This window comes from Pristiophorus japonicus, chromosome 10 (genome assembly GCF_044704955.1).
Source record: "Pristiophorus japonicus isolate sPriJap1 chromosome 10, sPriJap1.hap1, whole genome shotgun sequence".
In the NCBI taxonomy this organism is placed as follows: Eukaryota; Metazoa; Chordata; class Chondrichthyes; family Pristiophoridae; genus Pristiophorus; species Pristiophorus japonicus.
Window position 1 is genome coordinate 58,703,775 of NC_091986.1, and position 26,859 is coordinate 58,730,633.

The 26,859-nt window shown below is 44.8% G+C and overlaps 1 protein-coding gene across 4 annotated transcripts in view; it reads left to right on the plus strand.

Moving 5' to 3' along the window:
• nectin3b (nectin cell adhesion molecule 3b) overlaps positions 1–26,859 on the plus strand; it is a 350,178-nt gene that overhangs the window by 283,217 nt on the left and 40,102 nt on the right. For all 4 annotated transcript variants that reach the window (XM_070891821.1, XM_070891822.1, XM_070891820.1 and 1 more), the window contains one exon: positions 10,006–10,123. In XM_070891821.1, coding sequence (XP_070747922.1) covers positions 10,006–10,123 — 118 coding nt within the window. The remainder of the gene's footprint in view (positions 1–10,005; positions 10,124–26,859) is intronic.

Here is a 26,859-nt window from a genome sequence, read left to right on the forward strand (position 1 = left end):
GTACACCTTGAGAACATTGACCACAAGGGGGTGAACTTGTGGGAGACACTCCTAACCTGGACTTTCAGATATAAAAGGGGAAGCTCCACCCACCATCATCACTTGAGGTGTTGTTAATAAAGGTAACTGGTCACAGAGTGACCTTCTCTCAAGTATGGGTCTCGTGTGTATTTATACTGTAGAGTAAGGACATATCATTGGTGACGAGAAACTGGGATTTAGACCACGTGAGCATGGCCACTAGCAGCACAGAAGAGAGGTACTATGTTGGTGATCATTGGGACGACTTTATTGAGAGACTACAGCAAAGTTTTGTCACTAAGGAATGGTTGGGACAGGATTCAGCCGACAAACGCAAGGCTCATCTCCTGACGGTTTGTGGATCCAGAACGTACTCCCTGATGAAGGACCTTCTAGCGCCAGAGAAGCCGGCGGACGTTCGAAGAGCTCAGTAAGTTGATCGGGGAATACTTTAAACCGGCGAGCAGCATGCACGTGGCGAGACACCGGTTTTACACGCGAGAAGGGCAAAGCGTTCCTGACTTCGTGGCAGATCTCCGGCGACTGGCGAGCCTATGTAAGTTCACAGATGCATGCAGAGCGGAGATGCTGCGAGACTTTTTTTATTGAGGGCATCGGGCACGCTGGGGTTTTCAGGAAACTGATTGAGACCAAAGATTTGACCTTGGAAGCGGCGGCTCTGATAGTACAGGCATTTATCTCCGGGGAGGAAGAGACTAGAATGATGTTTGACAAAATTCTTGGCTCAAATGCGGCAAACGACCAGGGAGTCAACATTGTTACCGCAGCACACAGTTCTCTAGGCAGACAAGGGCAGTCGGACATGCCCCAGCATGTAGTCGATCCCAAAGGGGGAATTCAACAGAGACAATGGCTAGCTGAACGGCGATTCATGCCATCGCAATGGACAATGCGGCCAGTAATGGTGCGCTTAAGGACAGTTAGAGAGACAGTCAGAGACGATCGACTGGTAATGGACCTTTTGTTTCCAACCACGGGGCCTCCAGCTCATGCTGGAGGTGTGAAGGCAAACACACAGTCAGAGCTTGCAGGTATCAGCAATATACCTGCAGAAACTGCAACGTCAGTGGTCACTTGGCGCGTATGTGCAGGAAGCCTGCAGCCAGGTTGATGTACGAGGAGGACGGGCCCGATGTAAGCCCTACGAGGCCAAATGAATACTGGGGGAAATTGCTGGAAGCTGAAGTTCAGCGAGTTCATGTGGCGCACGTATACAGTTCATATACCAGGACGCCACCGATAATGATGAAAGTGCTCCTCAATGGCATCCCAGTATTAATGGAGCTAGACACAGGGGCCAGCCAGTACCTGATGAGTATCAAACAGTTCGAAAGGTTGTGGGTGTCCAAGGCCAGGAGACCAAAATTATTGCCGATTGACGCACAGCTACGGACATATACAAAGGAGATCATTCCGGTGCTAGGCAGCGCCACGGTAGTCGTGACCCACAAAGATTGGAGAACAGATTGCCACTCTGGATTGTCCTGGGGGAAGGTCCCGCACTACTGGGGAGGCGTTGGTTTGCTGTTATGAACTAGAAATGGGGCGATGTCGATGCAATTTCTTCTGTGGAGCGAGTATCATGCTCACAGGTCTTGGAGAAATTTGACTCATTATTTCAACCCGGCATCGGCACTTTCATGGGGGCAAGGTAGTGATTCACATAAACCCGGAGACCAGGCCAGTACACCACAAGGCTCGAGCGGTGCCGTATGTGATGCGGGAAAAGATAGAATGCGAATTGGGCTGCCTGCTGAGGGAAGGCATCATCTCGCCAGTCGAATTCAGTGACTGGGCGAGCCCGATCGTGCCGGTGCTCAAGGAGGATGGGTCGGTCAGGATATGTGGCGATTACAAAGCCACCATCAATCGGGTGTCACTCCAAGACCAGTACCCACTACCGAGAGCGGAGGACCTCTTTGCGACGCTATCCGGTGGCAAACCTTTTTCAAAATTGGACCTGACCTCAGCTTACATGACCCAGGAGCCGGTGAGTGAGTCGAAGAAGCTGACCACCATCACGACACACAAAGGGTTATTTGAGTATAACAGATGTCCGTTTGGGATTCGTTCGACCGTTATGGAAAGCCTCCTCAAGTCGATTCCAAGGACACTGGTTTTTCAAGACAACATCCTCCTCACTGGTCGTGATACTGAAGAACATCTCCACAACCTGGAGGAGGCGCTACGCAGACTGGACTGGGTAGGGCTGCGACTGAAAAAGGCGAAGTGCGTCACCTTGGCTCCAGAGGTAATTCCTGGGGAGGAGGATAGCAGCAGATGGGATCAGACCTACTGCGTCCAAAACACAAGCGATCGAGAGAGCACCCAGACCCCGTAACACGACGGAGCTGCGTTCGTTCCTGGGGCTCCTGAACTATTTTGGTAACTTTCTTCCCAAATTGAGCACGCTGTTAGAGCCGCTACACATACTCCTACGCAAAGGTCGCAATTGGGTCTGGGGGGACAGCCAGGAAAGGGCTCTTGATAGAGCACGCAACTTGTTATACTCCAACAAACTGTTAACGTTATATGACCCGTGTAAGAAACTTGTTCTAACGTGCGATGCGTCGTCCTATGGGGTCGGGTGTGTTGCAGCATGTGAATGCCAATGGTCAGTTACAGCCGGTAGCTTATGCCTCCAGCAGTCTGTCCCAGGCAGAAAGGGGCCACGGGATGGTAGAAAAGGAAGCGCTAGCATGTGTATATGCAGTTTAAAAAAAAAAAAATGCACCGGTACCTGTTTGGCAGGAAATTTGAGCTGGAGACAGATCACAAACCCCTAACGTCCCTTTTGGCCGACAACAAGGCCATAAATGCGAATACATCGACCCGCATACAGAGGTGAGCACTTGCGTTAGCCACCGATGACTACACAATTCGGCACAGACCGGGAACTGAAAACTGCGCCGATGCACTCTCCAAGCTCCCACTAGCCGTCACTGAGGGGGCAACTGCACATGATGCTGAGATGGTCATGGCTGTTGAAGCTTTCGAAAGCGAAGGTTCACCTGTGACAGCCCGTCAGATTAAAGTCTGGACAAATAAAGACCCGCTACTGTCTTTAGTTAAGAAATGTGTCCTGAATGGGACTGGGCAGCCATGTATGGGGCATGGCCTGAGGAATTTAAACTGTTTCATAGGCGCAAGGATGAACTCTCGATTCAGGCCGATTGCCTACTGTGGGGAAACCGAGTAGTCATGCCCCAGAGGGGCAGAGAGGTGTTTATCAGAGAACTTCACAATGAGCACCTGAGCATTGTCATAATGAAGGCAATTGCCAGGTCACACGTTTGGTGGCCAGGGATAGATGCAGACCTGGAACTTTGTGTTCGCAGGTGCAACACATGTGCTCAGCTGGGCAACGCACCCAGGGAAGCCCCCCTTAGTCCCTGGTCCTGGCCCGCCAAGCCATGGTCACGCATCCATGTGGACTACGCAGGTCCTTTCATGGGAAAAATGTTTTTGGCCTACTCCAAATGGATTGAGTGTGCCATTTTAAATTCAAGCAAATTCTCTGTCACGATAGAAAGTCTACGGACAATGTTCGCCGTCCATGGTCTACCGGATGTCTTGGTCAGTGACAATGGCCCGTGCTTCACAAGCACTGAATTCCAGGACTTCATGGCAGGCAATGGAATCAACCATGTCAGAACGGCACCGTTCAAGCCGGCCTAAAACGGCCAGGTGGAACGAGCAGTGCAGATAATCAAACGGGATGCTCAGAATCCAAGGGGTTCCCTACAAAGCCGCTTATCACGCCTCCTGTTGGCCAATAGATCCCGACCACACTCGCTCACAGGGGTTCCACTCGCAGCGCTGCTAATGCAAAGGACGCTCAAAACCAGGTTGTCCCTTATACACCCTACTGTGAAAGAAATTGTTGAGAGCAGGTGTCAGTCACAATGTGGCTACCATGACAGGAATGCAAGGGCACGATGGATTGATGTCAATGACCCTGTTTTTGTCCTTAATTACGCTGCAGGGCCCAAATGGCTTGCAGACACTATGATTGCCAAAGAGGGGAATAGGGTTTTGGTAGTTAAACTTATCAATGGACACATCTGCCGCAAACACGTGGATCAAACTAAAAGGAAGTACAGCAACCACATAGAAGAAGCAGAGGAAGAACACGACATAGAGTTTACTCCACCACAGGTGACCGAACACCGGAACCAAGTGGAGGAGAGCCCAGTCACTGTGGGCAGTCCGGACAGGCCTGAGGCACCGCAAACAGCAGACACTCAGGCCAGCACCCAACAACCGGAGCCCCAACTCAGGCGCTCTACAAGGGAGCGTAAACCACCAGAGAGACTTAACCTGTGATCCCAATAAGACTTTGGGGGGAGGTGATGTCATGTATTCAGCTATCATTGTAACCCATGTATAAACTGACCTAAGTTATACACCTTGAGAACATTGACCACAAGGGGGTGAACTTGTGGGAGACACTCCTAACCTGGACTTTCAGGTTTAAAAGGGGAAGCTGCACCCACCGTCATCACTTGAGGTGTTGTTAATAAAGGTAACTGGTCACAGAGTGACTTTCTCTCAAGTATGGGCCTCGTGTGCATTTATACTGTACAGTAAGGACATATCAGTCTCTCTCTCTCTCTCTCTCTTTTTCTCTCTCTCTCTCTCTCTCTCCACCCCTTCCCACCCTTTCTTTCTCCCTCGCCCTCCCTCTTCCATGAATTGTTGAGGTACAAAATACCTTTACTCAGTTCGTACAACTTGCCTGGTGCCTTGGTAAGGCATCCCCTACTGCACCTGTGTGTTATTTGAATTTCCCATCTCAACTTCCCTTGTTTAATTGAACTATAGATAGTTTATGCTGTGCACTTGCACCCACTAGTAATTAGTTTGAAATTGTTTTTGTGCAAGAAAACACTTTTGTTTCAAATTATTGGCAATGTCTGAATGCAATTACTGATCTTGAGGCTCATTGGTGTCCAACCTAACCCTGTAGTTAATTTTTCACACATCCTGATGCACTAATATTAGTGGAGCAACGTTTTATCAGTACACGGACTGCAATTATTCAAGGAAAAGGCTTACTCGGCAATTAGTGATGCACAATTAATAATGCAGCTTTGACAGAATTATCCACATCCTGTAAACAAATGACAGTTGAATTGAATGTTTGTGATCCAAAAGAAACTGCTTTTCAATCAACATAAATTGTAAAAGTAGTTTTGCTCTTGCTGAGGAATATTTTTTATTCATTCACGTGATGTGGGCGTCGCCAGCAAGGCCAGCATTTATTGCCCATCCCTAATTGCCCTTGAGAGGCTTGCTAGGCCATTTCAGAAGGCAGTTAAGAGTCAACCACATTGCTGTCAATCTGGAGTCATATATAGGCCATTGATTGGGACTATGGAGCCGCCTCCTCCGTTTCGGCTGCCCCCAAAAGTTTGTCGCCATCCTCCACCTGCTCCACGATGGCATGCAAGCCATGATCCTGACCAACGGATCCACCACAGACCCCATCAAAGTCCGAACCAGGGTCAAGCAGGGCTGCGCCATCCCGCCAACCCTCTTCTTGATCTTCCTCGCTGCAATGCTCCACCTCACACTCAACAAGCTCCCCGCTGGAGTGGAACTAACCAATAGAACCAGTGCGAAACCTGTTCAACCTTTGTCGCCTCCATGCCAGATCCAAGACCGTCCCATCCTCTGTTGTCGAGTCACAAGACGCAGACGATGCTTGCCTCTGCGCACATTCAGAGGTTGAACTCCAAGTCATAGTCAACATATTCACTGAGGCGTATGAAAGCATGGGCCTTATGCTGAACATCTGTAAGACAAAAGTCCTCCATCAACCTGACCCCGCCACACAGCACTGCCCCCCCCCCCCCCCCCCCGCCCCCCAGTCATCAAGATCCACGACGCGGACCTGGACAGGGTGACCACTTTCCATATCTTGGGAGCCTATTATCAGCAAGGGCAGTCATCGGCGACGAGATTCAACACTGCCTTCAGTGCACCAGCACAGCCTTCGGCCGCCTGAGGAAGGAGTGTTCGAAGATCAGCCCCTCAAATCTGGCTCCAAGCTTTATGGTCTACAGGGCTATAGTGATACCCGCCCTCCTGTTTGGCTCAGAGACGTGGACCGTATACAGTAGACACCTCAAATCATTGGAGAAATACCACCAACGATGCCTCCGCAAGATCTTGCAAATCCCCTGGGAGGACAGACGCACCAACGTCTGTGTTCCAGATCAGGCCAGCATCGAAGCACTGACCACACTCGACCAGCTCTGTTGGGCGGGCCACATTGTCCGCATGCTGGACACAAGACTCCCAAAGCAAGCGCTCTACTCTGAACCCCTACACGGCAAGCGAGCCCCAGGTGGGCAGAGGAAACATTACAAGGATAACCTCAAAGCCTCCTTGATAAAATGTAACAATCCCACCGACACCTGGGAGTCCCTGGCCAAAGACCGACCTAAGTGGAGGAAGTGCATTCGGGAGAGCGCTGAGCACCTCAAGTCTCGTCGCCGAGAGCATGCAGAAAACAAGCGGAAGGAGCGTGTGTCAAACCAGACACCCCACCTACCCTTTCCTCCTCCGACTGTCTGTCCCACCTGCGACAGAGATTGTAATTCCCGTATTGGACTGTTCAGTCACCTGAGAACTCACTTTTTGAATGGAAGCAAGTCTTCCTCGATTTTAAGGGACTGCTTATGATGATGATGGATCTGGAGTTACACGTAGGCCAGACCAATAAGAACAGCAGATCTCCTTCCCCAAAGGACATTAGTGAACCAGATGGGTTTTTAACAACAATGTAGTAGTTACATGGTCAGCATTTCTAATGCTAACTTTTATCCCAGATTTATTTAATTGAATGTTTAAATTCCCCAGCTGCCATGGTGATATGTGAACTCTGGATTATCAGTCCACACCTCTGGATTATTAGTCCAGTAACATTACCGCTATGTATCTGTTGAAGATTAGAAACATGAGTCAAGCAAAAAAAAATTGTAAGAAGGAAACAAAGGAAGCAAGAAAAAAGTAAAAGTGAAACTAAACCAGTACTTAACTGCTGGGTGGTGATGCGCACCACTGTAATTTTGCAAACTCATGGCAATCCTGTTGTTGGAGAATTTTAAGTTAGAGCTTTAAACCATCGATTAATTTATATTTTACCTGTGGATGTATAATAATACTGCAACTCTATTATTCATTTTGATGAAAATTCAGCAAGTATTTTTTAAATAAATGCTGTCTCCATGTAGACTGTTGCATTTCGTCAACACTTCTTTGCTTTTCTAATTTTAGAGGAAGAAGGGAGTACTTTTCAAAAAGTACTTTTTTTAAGTCGTATAATATTTATTTGTGCTATAATATATTTATTTTGGGACCCACCTACCTTGCTTTGATGAAAGAAAGACTTGCATTCAGATAGTGTCTTTCACCGGACATCTCAAAGTGCTTTACAGTCAATGAAGTACTTTTTTGAAGTGTAGTCCCTGTTGTAATTGATTCTTTGATTATGGGAAACATATCCAGACTGGCATGACTTCAAACCAGCCAGGTGGTTGGTGCTGACCTGCCTGTCCCCAAGCACTCATACTACAGGCTGAATAATCTGAATTGCTCATGCAGCCAACTTCAGTATGCCTGCATCTAGATGGAATCACTTCAGAAAATACAGGGATGTTTATTGTGCTTCATATCACTGGATTAGTCTAGCAGAATAAAAATCTTAAAATTCCCTGCAATAAAGTTGAAGTTTCAAAAAAAAATTATATATCTAATTGGACCATTATTTTCTTTTTTTAAAAAGAGACAATACATACTTTGAACTAAAAGTGCTCCTTCCATGCTTTTATTCTACTTTAACTTGTGTATGTAACATGGCATTGATCATTAGGCTTGAATTTAGGTTATTAAAACATAATTGAAAATGAGGGCTGATTCTCTGATTTGATACTCCCAAATATGATACAGTACTGGTGGAATATTAGATGGGGAATCATTGACCCATAGCCTCTGGTTTTGCTTACTTTAATTTAAATGGACATAAAACTAGGCTATTGGCATAAGATTAGCCCTCTTCAAATTAAGGGATCTATTTTAAATCGCGAACACTTCGTGATTGTAACTATGTTTAGCGTATAATTAATTGGAGGAGATATCTGCTCCAACAGTCAACATGTAATTAGTAATGGGGAACATTGAGATGGCAGAAATTCTGAACAAATATTTTGTATCAGTCTTTACGGTAGAGGACACTAACAATATTCCGATAGCGGATAGTCTAGGGGCTATGTGGGGGGAGGAACTTAACATAATCACAATCACTAAGGAGGTGGTACTCAGTTAGATAATGGGACTAAAGGCAGATAAATCCCCTCGACCTGATGGCTTGCATCCTAGGGTCTTAAGAGAAGTAGCGGCAGGGATTGTGGATGCATTGGTTGTAATTTACCAAAATTCCCTGGATTCTGGGGAGGTCCCAGCAGATTGGAAAACTGCAAATGTAACTCCCCTATTTAAAAAAGGAGGCAGACAAAAAGCAGGAAACTATAGACCAGTTAGCCTAACATCTGTGGTTGGGAAAATGTTTGGAGTCCATTATTAAAGAAGCAGTAGCAGGACATTTGGAAAAGCAAAATTCGGTCAGCCAGAGTCAGCATGGATTTATGAAGGGGAAGTCATGTTTGACAAATTTGCTGGAATTCTTTTGAGGATGTAACGAACAGGGTGAATAAAGGGGAACCAGTGGATGTGGTGTATTTGGACTTCCAGAGGCATTTGACAAGGTGCCACATAAAAGGTTGCTGCACAAGATAAAAGTTCACAGCGTTGGGGGTAATATATTAGCATGGATAGAAGATTAGCGAACAAACGGAAAACCGAAAGTCGGGATAAATGGTTCATTCTCGGGTTGGCAATCAGCAACTAATGGGGTGCCGCAGAGATCAGTGCTGGGACCCCAACTATTTACAATCTATATTAATGACTTGGATGAAGGGACCGAGTGTAATGTAGCCAAGTTTGCTGACGATAGATACAAAGATGGAAGGAAAAGCAATGTGTGAGGAAGACACAAAAAATCTGCAAAAGGACATAGACAGGCTAAGTGAGTGAGCAAAAATTTGGCAGATGGAGTATAATGTTGGAAAGTGTGAGGTCATGCACTTTGGCAGAAAAAAAATCAAAAGAGCAGGTTATTATTTAAATGGAGAGAGATTGCAAAGTGCTGCAGTACAGCGGGACTTGGGGGTACTTGTGCAAGAAACACAAAAAGTTAGTATGCAGGTACAGCAAATGATCAGGAAGGCCAATGGAATCTTGGCCTTTATTGCAAAGGGGATGGAGTATAAAAGCAGGGAAGTCTTGCTACCGTTGTACAGGATATTGATGAGGCCACACCTGGAATACTATGTGCAGTTTTGGTTTCCATATTTGTGTGAGGATATACTTTAGCGGCAGTTCCGAGAAGCTTCACAAGGTTGATTCCGGGGATGAGGGCATTGTCTGATGAGGAAAGGTTGAGTAGGTTGGGCCTCAACTCATTGGAATTCAGAAGAATGAGAGGTGATCTTATTGAAACGTATAAGATTATGAGGGGGCTTGACAAGATGGATGCGGAGAGGATGTTTCCATTGATGGGGGAGAGTAGAACTAGAGGGCATGACCTTCGAATAAGGGGCCACTCATTTAAAACAGAGATGAGGAGAAATTTCTTCTGAGGGTTGTGGATCTGTGGAGCTTACTGCCTCACAGAGCTGTGGAAGCTGGGACATTGAATAAATTTAAGACAGAAATAGACAGATTCTTAAACGATAAGGGAATGAGGGGTTATGGGGAGCGGGCAGGGAGGTGGACCTGAGTCCATGATTGGATCAGCCATGGTCGTATTGAATGGCGGAGCAGGCTCGAGTGGCCGTATGGCCTACTCCTGCTCCTATTTCTTATGTTCTTATATTCTTATGTGATGATTTGTTCCAGATGCACCTGAAGTTACTGTGATGGGCTATGACGGAAACTGGTTTGTTGGCAGACAAAATGTGCAACTCAAATGTAAAGCTGATGCAAACCCATCGCCTTCTGCATACATATGGAGCAGGTACGTATGTAACTCATTTATGACAAGTGTCCAGGTATTTTCAAGTGTGATAGCACATAATTACAATAGATCACATACAGAAGTAATAGAGCAAGAATTTGTGATTTTATATCCGATAAATGACTTAGTTTCTGGGTGGCAGTTATGAATGATTTATAGTCAGCGCCATAAGCGAATACAGTTTGAACCTCCCTCATCCGGGACTCCCTTATCCGGCACTACCCCTCGTCCGGCACCATTTACGGCCACCAGGTAGCGCATGTGCAGAACTTCGACATGGACAATGAAAAAATTAACAATAAACAAGGAGGTTATCAACTTAAATACGCTTAAAGGGAGCTATTCAAAAATATCTTAAAAATAAAGAGCACAAGCAGGTTTTCTTTGGAGTTAATTGAAGGAGTAGGAGCAGGAAGTAGGCAGGTAACTGCAGAGTTTGTAATTAGATTATATATTATGGTGTATGGTTGGATGTATCACTTATCAAATATAGCTGAATCACACACAAAATGTCATGTGCACTAAAACTAAGGAGCAATTATAGTTCTATATTTCCTTTTGAAAGTCTTTGTTCTCCCTGGGAGATGAGAAGGTTGTGGTGCAGCAAATTGAACAAGGGAATGACTGGCATTCAAAGATCTCTGTGCCACACTGCCTTCCTGCCCCCATCCAACCGGGCCCGACGGGCATCCGCGATCCACTGACTCCCCCACAATCTCCGCGCCGCAATGCCAGCCAGCCAGGCCCGACACAGACATCCCCAATTGCGGGGTCGGGGACATCAGTATCGGGGCTGGCCGACTGGTTGGCTGGGGGCTGGCTGAATAGCGTCCCTTAATAACTAGTGGAGCAAAGCTCCTATGAGATCCAAAAGTGCTTATTTTCCCTTATTTATCAAGTATTTTTAGTAAATAAACTGCATATTCAATTGAGACAGAAACAGCTACCTGAATACGTTTGTGAGGGCAAAATATTTAAAATGGCACGTTATTAAATGGTTGGGCCCAGCTTCAGTCAGACAACAAATTAAAGATACAGTACTCCTTTTTATTGAAGGTTTTAGATACAGTACAGGTATTCCTTTCTTTATTGAACATTTTATGGTGGGTTTGAAATCAAAGTAAAATGGCTGGGGGCTGGCTGGCAGCTATAAAAACGATTTGTATAGCATTGCTCCCCTTAGAACACGTGACCTCCCCTCGTCCGGCAAAATCCCTTATCCGGCACAGGCCTGGTCCCAAGGGCGCCAGATAAGCGACATTCAACCTGTATAGCTTTTATCCCAATATCTTTATGGATTCTATTTGTGCTACAGATGAATTAACTTAAAATTATAATGAAGACTATATGAACATTTAAACACAATGCATGAATTGTGAAGTAGTTCCAGTGATTTTAATGCAGAACTTTCCCTCACCTCCATCTCCCCCACTTCCCATTCTGACCCATAGTGCAGTTTATTTAAAAAAGGAGGGAGCAAGAAAATGGAATTATCGACCAGTTAGCCTGACATCGTGGTGGGGAAAATGTTGGAATCAATTATTAAAGCTGAAATAGCAGCACATTTGGAAAGCAATCGGTCCAAGTCAGCATGGATTTATGAAGGGTAAATCATGCTTGACAAATCTTCTGGAATTTTTTGAGGATGTAACTAATAGAGTGGACAAGGGGAGAACCAGTGGATGTGGTGTATTTGGATTTTCAAAAGGCTTTTGACAAGGTCCCACACAAGAGATTATTGTGCACAATTAAAGCACATGGTATTGGGGATAATGTATTGACGTGGATAGAAAACTGTTTGGCAGACGGGAAGCAGCGAGTCGGAATAAACGGGTCCTTTTCAGAATGGCAGGCAGTGACGAGTGGGGTGCCGCAGGGTTCAGTGCTGGGAACCCAGCTATTTACAATATACATTAATGATTTAGATGAAGGAATTGAATGTAATATCTCCAAGTTTGCAGATGACACTAAGCTGGGTGGTGGTGTGAGTTGTGAGGAGGATGCTAAGAGGCAGCAGGGTGACTTGGACAGGGTAGGTGAGTGGGCAGATGCAGTATAATGTGGATAAATGTGAGGCTATCCACTTTGGTGGCAAAAACAGGAAGACAGAATATTATCTCAATGGTGACAGATTAGGAAAAGGGGAGGTGCCACGAGACTTGGGTGTCATGGTACATCAGTCATTGAAGGTTGGCAGCAGGTACAGTAGGCGGTGAAGAAGGCAAATGGCATGTTGGCCTTCACAGCTAGGGGATTTGAGTATAGGAGCAGGGAGGTCTTACTGCAGTTGTACAGAGCCTTGGTGAGGCCACGCCAAGAATATTGTGTTCAGTTTTGGTCTCCTAATCTGAGGAACGACGTTCTTGCTATTGAAGGAGTACAGCGTAGGTTCACCAGACTGATTCCCGGGATGGCAGGACTGACATATGAGGAGAGACTGGATCAACTGGGCTTATATCCACTGGAGTTTAGAAGAATGAGAGGGGATGTCATAGAAACATATAAAATTCTGATGGGATTGGACAGATTAGAGGCAGGAAGAATGTTCCTGTTGCTGGGGAGTTCCAGAACCAGGGGTCACAGTCTAAGGATAAGAGGTAAACCATTTAGGACTGAGATGAGGAGAAACTTCTTCACTCAGAGAGTGGTTAACCTGTGGAATTCTCTACCGCAGAAAGATGTTGAGGCCAGTTCGTTAGATATTTTCAAAAGTGAGTTACATATGGCCCTTACGGCCAAAGGGATCAAGGGGTATGGAGAGAAAGCAGGAAAGGGGTACTGAGGTTGAATGATCAGCCATGATCTTATTGAATGGCGGTGCAGGCTCGAAGGGCCGAATGGCCTGCTCCTGCACCTATTTTCTATGTTTCTATTTTCAGTCATGACCTAATGAAGAAATACAAAAATACTTCCTGGAGATTGTACATGTGCAATTTATCCTTCATTATTGGAATACAATTCTAAGAATCTTAGACAGCAAATAGAAACTCATAATATCTGATGTTAAACAGGTAGGGCTACTTTTTATTTTAGTAAACAGATTAAATTGGCCTTAATATTTCAAAATATTGCTCTTTGTATGGACACCTTTTGTAGTTAAGTGAGAAACCCTTTTTTAATTTCTAGTTGCCCTTTATTATTACATAGAAACATAGAAAATAGGTGCAGCAGTAGGCCATTCGGCCCTTCGAGCCTGCATCTCCATTCAATAAGAGCATGGCTGATCATTCACCTCAATGCCCCTTTCCTGCTTTCTCTCCATACCTCTTGATCCTTTTAGCCGTAAGGGCCACATCTAACTCCATCTTGAATATATCCAACGAACTGGCATCAACAACTCTCTGCGGTTGGGAATTCCACAGGCTAACAACTCTGAGTGAAGAAGTTTCTCCTCATCTCAGTCCTAAATGGCTTACCCCTTATCCTTAGATTGTGTCCCCTGGTTCTGGACTTCCCCAACATCGAGAACATTCTTCCTGCATCTAACCTGTCCAGTCCCGTCAGAATTTTATATGTTTCTATGAGATCCCCTCTCATCCTTCTAAACTCTAGTGAATAAAAGCCCAGTCGATCCAGTCTCTCCTCATATGTCAGTCTGGTGAACCTTCGCTGCACTCCCTGAAAAGCAAGAACGTCTTTCCTCAGATTAGGAGACCAAAACCGAACACAATATTCCAGGCGAGGCCTCACCAAGGCCCTACACAACTGCAGTAAGACCTCCCTGCTCCTATACTCAAAACCCCTAGCTATGAAGGCCAACATACTATTTGCCTTATTCACCACCTGCTGTACCTGCATGGCAACTTTCAATGACTGATGTACCATGACACCTAGGTCTCGTTGCACCTCCCCTTTTCCTAATCTGCCGCCATTCAGATAATATTCTGCCTTCGTGTTTTTGCCCCCAAAGTTAATAACCTCACATTTATCCACATTATACTGCATCTGTCATGTATTTGCCCACTTACCTAACCTGTCCAAGTCACCCTGCAGCCTCTTCGCGTCCACCTCACAGCTCTCAGTGCCACCCAGCTTCGTGTCATCTGCAAACTTGGAAATATTACACTCAATTCCTTCATCTAAATAATTAATGTATATTGTAAATAGCTGGGGTCCCAGCACTGAGCCCTGCGGTACCCCACTAGTCATTGCCTGCCATTCTGAAAAGGACCCATTTATCCCGACTCTCTTCTTCCTGTCTGCCAACCAGTTCTCTATCCATGTCAGTACCTTACCCCCAATACCATGTGCTTTAATTTTGCACACCAATCTCTTGTGTGGGACCTTGTCAAAAGCCTTTTGAAAGTCCAAATACACCACATCCACTGGTTCTCCCTTGTCCACTCTACTAGTTACATCCTCAAAAAAATTCCAGCTTTGTCAAGCATGATTTCCCTTTCATAAATCCATGTTGACTTGGACTGATCCTGTTACTGCTTTCCAAATGCGCTGTTATTTCATCTTTAATAATTGATTCCAACATTTTCCCCACTACTGATGTCAGGCTAACCAGTCTATAATTACCCATTTTCTCTCTTCCCTCCTTTTTTTAAACATTAGCTACCCTCCAGTCCATAGGAACTGATCCAGAGTTGATAGACTGTTGGAAAATGATCACCAATGCATCCACTATTTCTAGGGCCACTTTCTTAAGTACTCTGGGATGCAAGCTATCAGGCTGCAGGGAATTATTGGCCTTCAATCCCATCAATTTCCCTAACATTTCCCGCCTAATAAGGATATCCTTCAGTTCCTCCTTCTCACTAGACCCTCGGTCCCCTAGTACTTCCAGAAGGTTATTTGTGTCTTCCTTCGTGAAGACAGAACCAAAGTATTTGTTCAACTGCTGTGCCATATCTTTGTTCCCCATTATAAATTCACCTGAATCTGACTGCAAGGGACCTACGTTTGTCTTCACTAATCTTTTTCTCTTCACATATCTATAGAAGCTTTTGCAGTCAGTTTTTATGTTCCCAGCAAGCTTCCTCTCATATTCCATTTTCCATCTCCTAATTAAACCGTTTGTCCTCCTCTACTGAATTCTAAATTTCTTCCAATCCTCAGGTTTGCTGCTTTTTCTGGCCAATTTATATGCCTCTTCCTTGGATTTAACACTATCCTTAATTTCCCTTGCTAGCCACGGTTGAGCCAGCAGTTTTACTACAGACAGGGATTTACAATTGTTGAAGTTTATCCGTGTGATCTTTAAATATTTGCCATTGCCTATCCACCGTCAACCCTTTAAGTATCGTTTGCCAGTCTATTTTAGCCATTTCACGTCTCATACCATCGAAGATACCTTTCCTGAAGTTCAGGATCCTAGTCTCTGAATTAACTGGGTCACTCGCATTGTTAATAAGGAATTCTACCATATTATGGTCACTCTTCCCCAAGGGGCCTCACACAACAAGATTTCTAATTAGTCCTTTCTCATCACACATCACCCAGTCTAGGATGGCCAGCCCTCTAGTTGGTTCCTCGACATATTGGTCCAGAAAACCATCCCTAATACACTCCTGGAAATCCTCTTCCATCGTATTGCTACCAGTTTGGTTAGCCCAATCTATATGTTGATTAAAGTCACCCATGATAACTGCTGTACCTTTATTGCACGCATCCCTAATTTCTTGTTTGATGCTGTCCCCAACCTCTCTACTACTTTTTGGCAACAAGTTGGAACAACCATCAGCTTAGTTCATATCGAAGAGTTCCATTAAACATAGTATCAAAAACCAGCTGTGTAAAAGTCACAACTATCTGAAACAAAAGAAGCATTCTCAATGTTCTGCTTAAATTGTGAAAAGAAGAAATAAATTTTATTTTTCTTAAATTGTGTTCAGCAAATTAATAAGATTGATAAAATGTTTTGTCTTTAGTGTTTTAGTGAACATAAGAACATTAGAAATAGGAGCAGGAGTAGGCCATTTGGCCCCTTGAGCCTGTTCTGCCATTTAATAAGATCATGGCTGATCTGATTACGGACTCAGCTCCACTTCCCTGCCCACTCCCCATAACCCTTCATTCCCTGATCGTTCAAAAATCTGTCGATCTCTGCCTTAAATATATTTAATGAGACAACCTCCACAGCTCTCTGGGGCAGAGAATTTTATAGATTTACAACCCTCTGAGAAAAGACATTCCTCCTCATCTCAGTTTTAAATGGGCGGCCCCTTATTCTAAGACAATGGGCTCAATTTTCCCCAAAGCTTTTTTTGGGTTGTACTTGAAGAGTTATGCCCGTTTTTAGGGAGGCTCAAGTATGCCAAAAAAAATTCCAAGCCCCCCGTTGGATTTCTTCATTTTGGCGTGGCCTTACCTGTCCTTTAGTTTTGGAGGTGGACCCTTGATCTGTGCCAAAAAGATCGGGCTGACATGGTAACCAGGGACACAATGCAAGCTGAGGCTGCAAAGTGAAACATACAGCCAGCTCCTAACACATTAAAACACATTGCATCAACTTAAAAACACATTAAAATATATTGCAGCAACTTGCCTCCAATTATTAAAGCCGGTCCCGCTCCCCCGCCCCTAACCCAGGCCGAAGGGCTTGCCGGTGCGCTCTCCCACCCCTAGCCCTGGTCGAGTGGTCTCCCAGTCTGCTCCCCTGCCCCTAGTTCTGGCCGAAGGACTTGTCGATGTGTCCCCACCCCTAGCCCTGGCCGAAGGGCAGGCCGGTGCGCTCTCCCGCCCCTAGCCCAGGCCGAAGGACTTGCCGATCCACTCCCCCGCCCCTAGCCCAGGCCTCGTGGCCTCCTGGTCCTTTCCCCTGCCCCTATCCCAGGCTGAATGGCCTCCTTCCCGGTCCCCGCACCCAACTACACCCGAAAGACTTCCCCTCCCGCCACCCCCGCTCCCTCCCCCCCCCCCACCTCTCTCACCCCCCTCTCTCATCTTTCCATCTGCTGCACTTACCTGCGCCAATTTCCTTACATGCGCCAATTTCTTAAACTCTCCATAAGGTTTTTCTGCAGAGGCCACATACGCAGGTCTAAGCAGAACTGGAGTAGCTCTCAGCTAGCCAAACTTGCCTAAATGGCTAGAATTGGTGCGGGTGGCAGGTTATGTCCCCTGTGGCTGAAAAAAAATACCTTAAAAAAAATCGTGACTAACTGAGTTACGCTGGTGCAAATTGATTGGGGAAACTTTTTTTTAAACTGAGGCCACAAAAAGCAGCCTGCTCAAAAAAAGGGCGCAAATGGGAAAATTGAGCCCTGTGTCCCCTACTTTTAGTTTCCCATATGAGTGGAAATATCCCCTCTGCATCCACTTTGTCGAGCCCCCTCATTATCTTATAAGTTTCAATAAAATCACCTCTCATTCTTCTGAACTCCAATGTGTGTAGGCCCAATCTACTCTACCTATCCTCCTAAGCCAACCCCCTCATCTCCAGAATCAACCTAGTTCAAAGTTAGGCATTAATTCAGGTCCCTTCCTTTCTCTCATTCAATGTAAAGCTTAGAAACTTCATACTTCTAATTCTAATCTGTTATAATTAATAAAAGCAGCAAACAGTTGTATAGTTAAGAGGGAATAAAGGATGTAAAGGTTACTAATGATACACAAGCAAATTCTGCATGGGTTCCAAATGAATATGCAACAATTCTATCAAAGTGTAACTTTGCAATTTAAGTTCCTGTAACATTGTAGTGCACTTGTAGCAGTGACAATGTTAATAGCTTCAGTATTAACCAAGGGAAACTGTAAAATACGTGCTACACATGGTTGGGAAGTGAGCACCCTAAATTCTATTGAAATTATAAATTGACTCAGCCCCTGAATCTTCGACAACAACAGAAGAACAGATTCAAATATAATTTATTTGGTTAAAATGCAAGTCTGTTGTAGATGAGAGTGATTATAATGTCAATTTGTAGCTGAAGTTGGATGATAGCAAATTCCTTCAGATGCCCATTGCAGTTCCTGACATGTGAAACCTCAGGACAAGTTATTTTGTTTATTGCTCCCACCCACAGCTTTTTTTGTAATTGAATTGCATTTTTAATAAGAGTATTATATTATTATGGATTATATGTAGCAGTTTTTTGCCAACTAAAGAAAACAATTATTCTCTCTCTTCACTAGCAAGAGTTTATACTGTAGCAGTGTGGGACAGGTCACCCGTGAGCAAGACCTGACTTCCAATTGTCAGCTGTGGCTCAGTAGTAGCACTCTGGCCTCTGAGTCAAGAAGTCCCACTCGAGAAACTTGAGCACAAAATCTCAGCTGACACTCCAGGGCAGTACTGAGGGAGTACTACATTGTCAGAGATTCCATCTTTCAGATGAGATATTAAACTGGGTCCTGTCTGCCGTCAGGGGAAGGTAAAAGAAGAGCTGGGGAGTTCCCCCTGATATCCTGGCCAATATTTATCCCTCAGCCAACAACATGAAAAAACATTTGTGAGTCCTTGTTCTGTGCATTTTGGCTGCCATTTCTCCTATATTACACTTCAAAAGTACTTAATTGGTTGTTAAAGGCACTATATTACACTCTCACCCTGGCCATTCCCCCTGGTATGGCCTCATCTTCGCTCCCTCAAGGGGCGCAGACTTGAACAGATATGGCGGACAACTGGTTTAGCCATTCACCGCCAGATCTGGCTGGACCGCATAAAGCATTATCGGGTCCTACTCGTGTCTGCTAAAACTGCTCACTCTTCCAGGATCATTCTGGAATGCAAAGATAACCCCCGACTACTATTTTCTACTGCTAACCGTCTTCTTGACCCTCTCTCCCCTGTCTCCACCACACTCACCAACAACAAGTGGGAGGAGCTCATGGACTTCTTTTGTCTCATAGATTGAGACTATCCAATCAGCTACCTCTGCCACTTCCTGTCCTTCCCCTAGCCCACCAGGCCAAACTTCCTCAAAGGTTCCCCCCTGCCTTAGCCCTGAACTTGCATCTTTCTCCAATTTCTCTCCGATCTCTCCATGAGACCAATAACCTGCTCCCTTGACCCTATTCCTACTAAACTGCTGACCACCCAACTTCCTGTTCTGGATCCCAAGATAGCTAACATTGTTAAGGGTTCTTCTTCAAATCTGCAGTCCTCGAAACATAGAAAATAGGTGCAGGAGTAGGCCATTCGGCTCTTCGAGCCTGCACCACCATTCAGTATGATCATGGCTGATCATGCAACTTCAGTACCCCACTCCTGCCTTCTCTCCATACCCCCTGATCCCTTCAGCCGTAAGGACCACATCTAACTCTCTTTTGAAAAAATCCAACAAACTGGACTCAACAACTTTCTGTGGTAGAGAATTCCACAGGTTCACAATTTTCTGGGTGAAAAAGTTTCTCCTCATCTCGGTCCAAGATGGCTTACCCCTGATCCTTAGATTGTGACCCCTCGTTGTGGACTTCGCCAACATCGGGAACATTCTTCCTGCATCTAACCTGTTCAATCCCGTCAGAATTTTTTATATGCTTCTATGAGATCCCCTCTCATTCTTCTAAATTCTAACCTGTTCAATCCCGTCAGAATTTTTTATATGCTTCTATGAGATCCCCTCTCATTCTTCTAAATTCTAACCTGTTCAATCCAGTCAGAATTTTTTATATGCTTCTATGAGATCCCCTCTCATTCTTCTAAATTCCAGTGACTATAAGCCTAGTCGACCCAGTCTTTCTGATGTCAGTTCTGCCATCCCGGGCATCAGTCTGGTGAACCTTCGCTGCACTCGCTCAATACCAAGCATGTCCTTCCTCAGATTAGGAAACCAAAACTGCACACAATACTCAAGGTGTGGTCTCACCAAGGCCCTGTACAACTACAGTAAGACCTCCCTGCTACGATACTCAAATCCTCTCGCTATGAAGGCCAACATGCCATTTTCTTTCTTTACTGCCTGCTGTACCTGCAAGCCTACTTTCAGTGACTGATGTACCATGGCTCCCAGGTCTCGTTGCACCTCCCCTTTTACTAATCTGTCATCATTCAGAAAATAATCTGCCTTACTGTTTTTGCCACCAAAGTGGATAACCTCACATTTATCCACATTATACTGCATCTACCATGCATTTGTCCACTCACCTAACCTGTCCAAGTCACTCTGCAGCCTCTTAGCATCCACCTCACAGCTCACACTGCCACCCAGCTTAGTGTCATCTGCAAACTTGGAGATATTACATTCAATTCCTTCATCTAAATCATTAATATATATTGTAAATAGCTGGGGTCCCAGCACTGAACCTTACGGTACCCCACTGGTCACTGCCTGCCATTCTGAAAAGGACCCGTTTATTCCCACTCTTTGCTTTCTGTCTGCCAACCAGTTCTCTATCCATGTCAATACATTACCTCCAATACCATGTGCCTTAATTTTGCACACTAATCTCTTGTGTGGGACCTTGTCAAAAGCCTTTTGAAAGTCCAAATACACCACATCCACTGGTTCTCCCTTATCCACTCTACTAGTTGCACCCTCAAAAAATTTTAGAAGATTTGTCAAACATGATTTCCCTTTCATAAATCCATGCTGACTTGAATCGATCCTGTCACTGCTTTCCAAATGCGCTGCTATTACATCTTTAATAATTGATTCCAACATTTTCCCCACTACCGATGTCAGGCTAACCGGTCTATAATTCCCTGTTTTCTCTCTCCCTCCTTTTTTAAAAAGTACGGTTACATTAGCTACCCTCCAATCCATATGAACTGATCCAGAGTCCATGGAATGTTGGAAAATGACCACCAGTGCATCTACTATTTCTTGGGCCACTTCCTTAAGTACTCTGGGATGCAGACTATCAGGCCCTGGTGATTTATTGACCTTCAATTCCATCAATTTCCCTAACACCATTTCCTGGCTAATAAGGATTTCCCTCAGTTCCTCCTTCTCACTAGACCCTCGATCCCCGACTATTTTCGGGAGGTTATTTGTGTCTTCCTTAGTGAAGACAGAACCAAAGTATTTGTTCAATTGGTCTGCCATTTCCTTGTTCCCCATTATGAATTCACCTGATTCTGACTGCAAGCGACCTACATTAGTCTTCACTAATATTTTTCTCTTCACATATCTATAGAAGCTTTTGCAGTCAGTTTTTATGTTCCCAGCAAGCTTCCTCTCATATTCCATTTTCCATCTCCTAATTAAACCGTTTGTCCTCCTCTACTGAATTCTAAATTTCTTCCAATCCTCAGGTTTGCTGCTTTTTCTGGCCAATTTATATGCCTCTTCCTTGGATTTAACACTATCCTTAATTTCCCTTGTTAGCCATGGTTGAGCCACCTTCCCCGTTTTATTTTTACTCCAGACAGGGATGTACAATTATCCATGAAGTTCATCCATGTGATCTTTAAATGTTTGCCATTGCCAATCCACCGTCAACCCTTTAAGTATCATTCGCCAGTCTATTCTAGCCAATTCACGTCTCATACCATCGAAGTTACCTTTCCTTAAGTTCAGGACCCTAGTCTCTGAATTAACTGTGTCACTCTCCATCTTAATAAAGAATTCTACCATGTTATGGTCACTCTTCCCCAAGGGGCCTCGCACAACAAGATTGCTAATTAGTCCTTTCTCATCACACATCACCCAGTCTAGAATGGCCAGCCCTCTAGTTGGTTCCTCGACATATTGGTCCAGAAAACCATCCCTAATACACTCCAGGTAATCCTCCTCCACTGTATTGCTACCAGTTTGGTTAGCCCAATCTATATCTAGATTAAAGTCACCCATGATAACTGCTGTACCTTTACTGCACCCATCTCTAATTTCCTGTTTGATGCCATCCCCCAACCTCACTACTACTCTTTGGTGGTCTGTAAATAACTCCCGCAACGTTTTCTGCCCTTTGGTATTTCGCAGCAGATTCCACATCATCCAAGCTAATGTCCTTCCTTACTATTGCGTTAATCTCCTCTTTTTAACCAGTACTGCTACCTCAACTCCTATTCCTTTCTGTCTATCCTTCCCGAATATTGAATACCCCTGGATGTTGAGTTCCCAGCCTTGGTTACCCTGGAACCATGTCTCCCTAATCCCAATTACATCATATCCGTTAACAGCTATCTGCGCAGTTAATTCATCCACCTTATTACGAATGCTCCTCACTTTGAGACTCAGCCTTCAGGCTTGTTTTTTTAACACTTTATCCTTTTAGGATTATGTCATAATGTGGCCCTTTTTGATTTTTGTCCTTGATTTCTTTGCCCTCCACTCTTCTTCCTACCATTTGCTTCTACCTCCATTTTACTTCCCTCTGCCTCCCTGCATAGATTTCCATCCCCCTGCCATATTAGTTTAAACCCTCCCCAACAGCACTAGCAAACACTCCGCCTAGGACATCTCCTCAAAAAACAACCCACTGTGCTTGCAAGCTTACCGCTCCATCTCCAACCTCCCTTTCCTCTCTAAAGTCCTTGAATGTGTTGTCGCCTCCCAAATCCGTGCTCATCGTTCCCGGAATTCCACGTTTGAATCCCTTCAATCCAGTTTCTGCCCCGACCACAGTACCGAAACAACTTTTATCAAAGTTACAAATGACATCCTTTGTGACAAAGGCAAACTACCCCTCCTCGTCCTCCTGGACCTGTCTACAGCCTTTGACGATGTTAACCACTCTGTCCATCTCCAATGTCTCGCCACCTGGGTGGTACTGCACTCGCCTGGTTCCATTCTTATCTACCTAATCATAGCCAGAAAACCACCTGCAATGGCGTCTCTTCCCAGTCCCACATCGTTACCTTTGGTGTCACCCAAGGATCTATCCCTGGGGTCCTCCTATTTCTCATTTATATGCTGCATCTTGGCGACATCATACAAAAACATGGCATCAGTTTCCACATGTACAGTGACGATATTCAGCCCACCACCATCTCACCTCCACTTCTCTTGACTCTCCACTGCTTATCTGACATCCAGTACTGGATGAGCAGAAAGTCTCTCCAGTTAAATATTGGGAAGACCAAAGCTATTGTCTTTGGTCCCCGCCACAAACTCTGTTCCCTAGCCACCGACTCCATCCCTCTCCCTAGCATCTGTCTGAGGCTGAACCAGACTGTTCGCAACCCTGGTGTCATATTTGACTCTGAAATGAGCTTCCGACCACATATCCGCGGCATAACTAAAACCGCCTATTTCCATCTGTGTAAGATTGCTCGTCTCTGACCCTGCCTCAGTTCATCTGCTGTTGAAACCCTCATCTGTGCCTTTGTTGGCAATATTTGACAACTCCAATGCACTCCTGGCACATTCTCCCCTATATAAACTTGAGGTCATCCAAAACTCGCCAGCCCTTGTCCTAACTCATACTAAGCCCCGCTTACCCATCACCCCTATGCTCGCTGAACTACATTGGCTCCCAGTTAAGCAATGCCTCGATTACAAAATTATCATCCTAGTTTACAAATCCCTCCATGGCCTTGCCCCTCCCTATCTCTGTAATCTCCTCCAGCCTCACAACCTCCCCCAAGATATCTGTACTCCTCAAATGTTTCCCTCTTGAGAATCCCTGATTATAACTGCTCACCCATCAGTGGCTGTGCTTTCAGTTGCCTCGACCCTAACATAGAAAATAAACATAGAAAATAGGTGCAGGAGTAGGCCATTCGAGCCTGCATCACCAACCTCTGGGACTCCCTCCCTAAAACACTCTACCTCTCTTTCTTCCTTTAAGAAGCTCCTTAAAACCTACCTCATTGACCAAGCTTTTGGTCAGCAGCTGTAACTTCTTTTTCTTTTTGTCTTGTAACACTCCTGTGAAGCACCTTGGGATGTTTTATAAATACAAGTCTTTCGAGAAACAAGCAGAGACTGACTTACACTGTACTGATCTAGCAATATAACTGGGCTTTCTGTTCATTTTTTTATTGCTGCTGTTGGGCGATTTGACCCGTTCAGTGCCAAATTTATACCTCCACGCCTTACAAACGTTTCCAAAGTTATTTCTACAACAATCGATAATATAATTGAAAACCAATTTTCCTTCAAATGTGTAGTATCTTCCATTGGTTTGTATTGAATTTAATTTGCTGTTACTGTGCCCTTTTTTAGGTTTTTTTAAACTGCTTTTGTGGATCCTTGACTACTTCTGACTTGATTAAACCATGTCCTTCTGCCACCAATTTAGTATCATCTGCAAATTTGACTAGTTTACATTGGAGTTATGAACCTTAAATCGTTAATATAGATTAGGAAGCGTAATGGTCAATTACCACTCCTTGGATGGACTTCCCATAACCCCCAACATTTTTGCCTTACAAAAATACCCTGCACTTTCTTTCCTTCAGCCAATTCCTTATCTAGGTTTTTCCTTGAAATAATGTGTTAATTTATGTTTCAGTCTTTCATATGGAACCCTATTAAAGGCTTTCTGGCAATGAAGTCCACATCAGTGAAAAGTCATCATGTGTTTTTCACTGATTTGGACCCAGCCATTCAGAACTTGATTATAACCACTAAACTCAACTTCAGTTATGGCTCTGAAATTGAAACAAATGCTGTAACTCTATTACAAAAGCAACATACTGCGGAAGGTGGAATCTGGAATAAAAACAGAAAATGCTGGAAATCTCAGCAGGTCAGGCAGCATCTACGGAAAGACAGCAGAGTTAACGTTAACTGTAACTCTATAGCAGCTTTTGAAAGAAAAAGACAAATTATATTCTTTGCGTTCGACTCTTCAACAAATCTATTTATCTTCAACTTGACCGCACAGGAGAGAATAGGAATATGTCAAGTCTGGAGGTGACAAAGATATGGATGTGGCTTTCGGCAGCAGACGGGCTGAGACAGGGGAGTCAACAGCCAATGTTGCGGAGAGGGAAGTCGACAGTCTTCGTGAGGAGAGGTTATGGGGTTGGAAGCTCAGCTTGGGGTCAGAAAGAATGTCAAGATTGCAAACAGCCTTGTTGAAGCTGAGGCAGTGGTTGGGGAGAGGTTTGAATTAGTGAGTCAGGGTACCGGGTATGATATTGTCTTCCGTTTAACTGGAGGAAATTGTGGAACATCCAGGTTTGGACATCAAACGAGCAGTCTGACAACACGGGCAATGGGGGGATCGAGAGAGATGGTTGGAGAGCTTGATCTGGGTATTGCCGGCACACGTGAGACGTGACTCCATGTCTTCAGATTATATCACAAGGGGCAGCATGTAGATGAGGAAGAGGAGGCGACCAACGATTGATCCTTGGTGCGAGAAGAGAACCCTTTGCTGGAGATGCTCTGGCTATGATCGGATAGGTAAGACTGGAATCAAGTGAGGACAATTGGATTGTGATGTACAATGGAGGAGGATGTGGTTGACCATGTCAAAGGCTGCAAAGAGATCGAGAAGGATAAGGAGGGTTAGTGCATCACAGTCAGTCACCGTGGATGTCATTTGAGTACTGAGGCAGGGAAGTAAACCTGATGGGAGAGATTCAAACATGGAATTACAGGAAAGCTGGGTATGGGGTTCGGAGGTGACAATATGTTTAAAGACTGGTGAAGAAAGGGAGGTTGGAAATGGGGCGATAGGTTTGCAAGAACAGATTTTTTGAGGGTTGGTAAGGACCTAAAGGTCACAGGCCAGGTAGATGAGGTGGTTAAGAAGGCATATGAAAAACTTGCCTTTATTGATCGAGGCATGAAATACAAGAGCAAAGACGTTATGCTTGAAATGTATAAAACACTGGTTAGGCCGCAGCTGGAGTACTGTATGCAGTTCTGGTCATCACATTACAGGAAAGGGTGCAGAGGAGATTTACAAGAATGTTGCCTGGACTGGAGAATTTTGACTATGAGGAAAGATTGGAGATGTTGGGTCTGTTTTCTTTGGAACAGAGGAGGCTGAGGTGAGACCTGATTTGAGGTATATAAGATTATGAAGGGCCTGGATAGAAAGGACTTGTTTCCCTTGGCAGAGGGGTCAACAACCAGGGGGCATAGATTTAAACGAATTGCAGGGAGGTTTAGAGGAGATACGAGAGGAAATTTCTTCACCGAGGGTGTTGAGTGTCTGGAACTGACTGCCTAAAAGGGTGGTAGAAAGCCTCACCACATTTTTAAAAATGCTTGGAAGTGCACTTAAAGTGCTGTAACCTACAGGGCTACGGACCAAGAGCTGGAAAGTGGGATTAGGCTGGATAGCTCTTGGTCGGCCGGCGTGGACACGATGGGCCGAAATGACGACCTCCCCGTGCTGTAAATTTCTATGACAGTGGATTTCAATTGGAGGTCTGAGGAGAGGAAACCATTTATAATGTCAGCTAGCGTGGGGCTAGGAATAGATGTTGGGTGGTCAGCAGTTTAGTGGAAATGGGGTAAATAAATGATTCATGAAATTTTTGAATATTTTTCTCAGAGATGGATTCTGCAGACTATTCCTTCTACCTAGCCTATACTTATACCACACTTATACCACTACAAGGATCTTAATAATCTGCATAAACTGTAGATCTCGTACCTATACCTCCAGAATCACTAATGCACAGAGGGATATTTGTTTTGCCCTGACTTTCCGTGGGCAACACCAAGATAGATCTACATGTTCCACACACAAAAGATTACTGCACAAGATAAAAGTTCACGGGGTTGGGGGTAATATATTAGCATGGATAGAGGATTGACTAACAAACAGAAAACAGAGAGTCGGGATAAATGGTTCATTCTCTGGTTGGCAACCAGCAACTAGTGGGGTGCCGCAGAGATCAGTGCTGGGACCCCAACTATTTACAATCTATATTAACGACTTGGATGAAGGGACCGAGTGTAACGGAGCCAAGTTTGCTGACAATACAAAGATGGGAG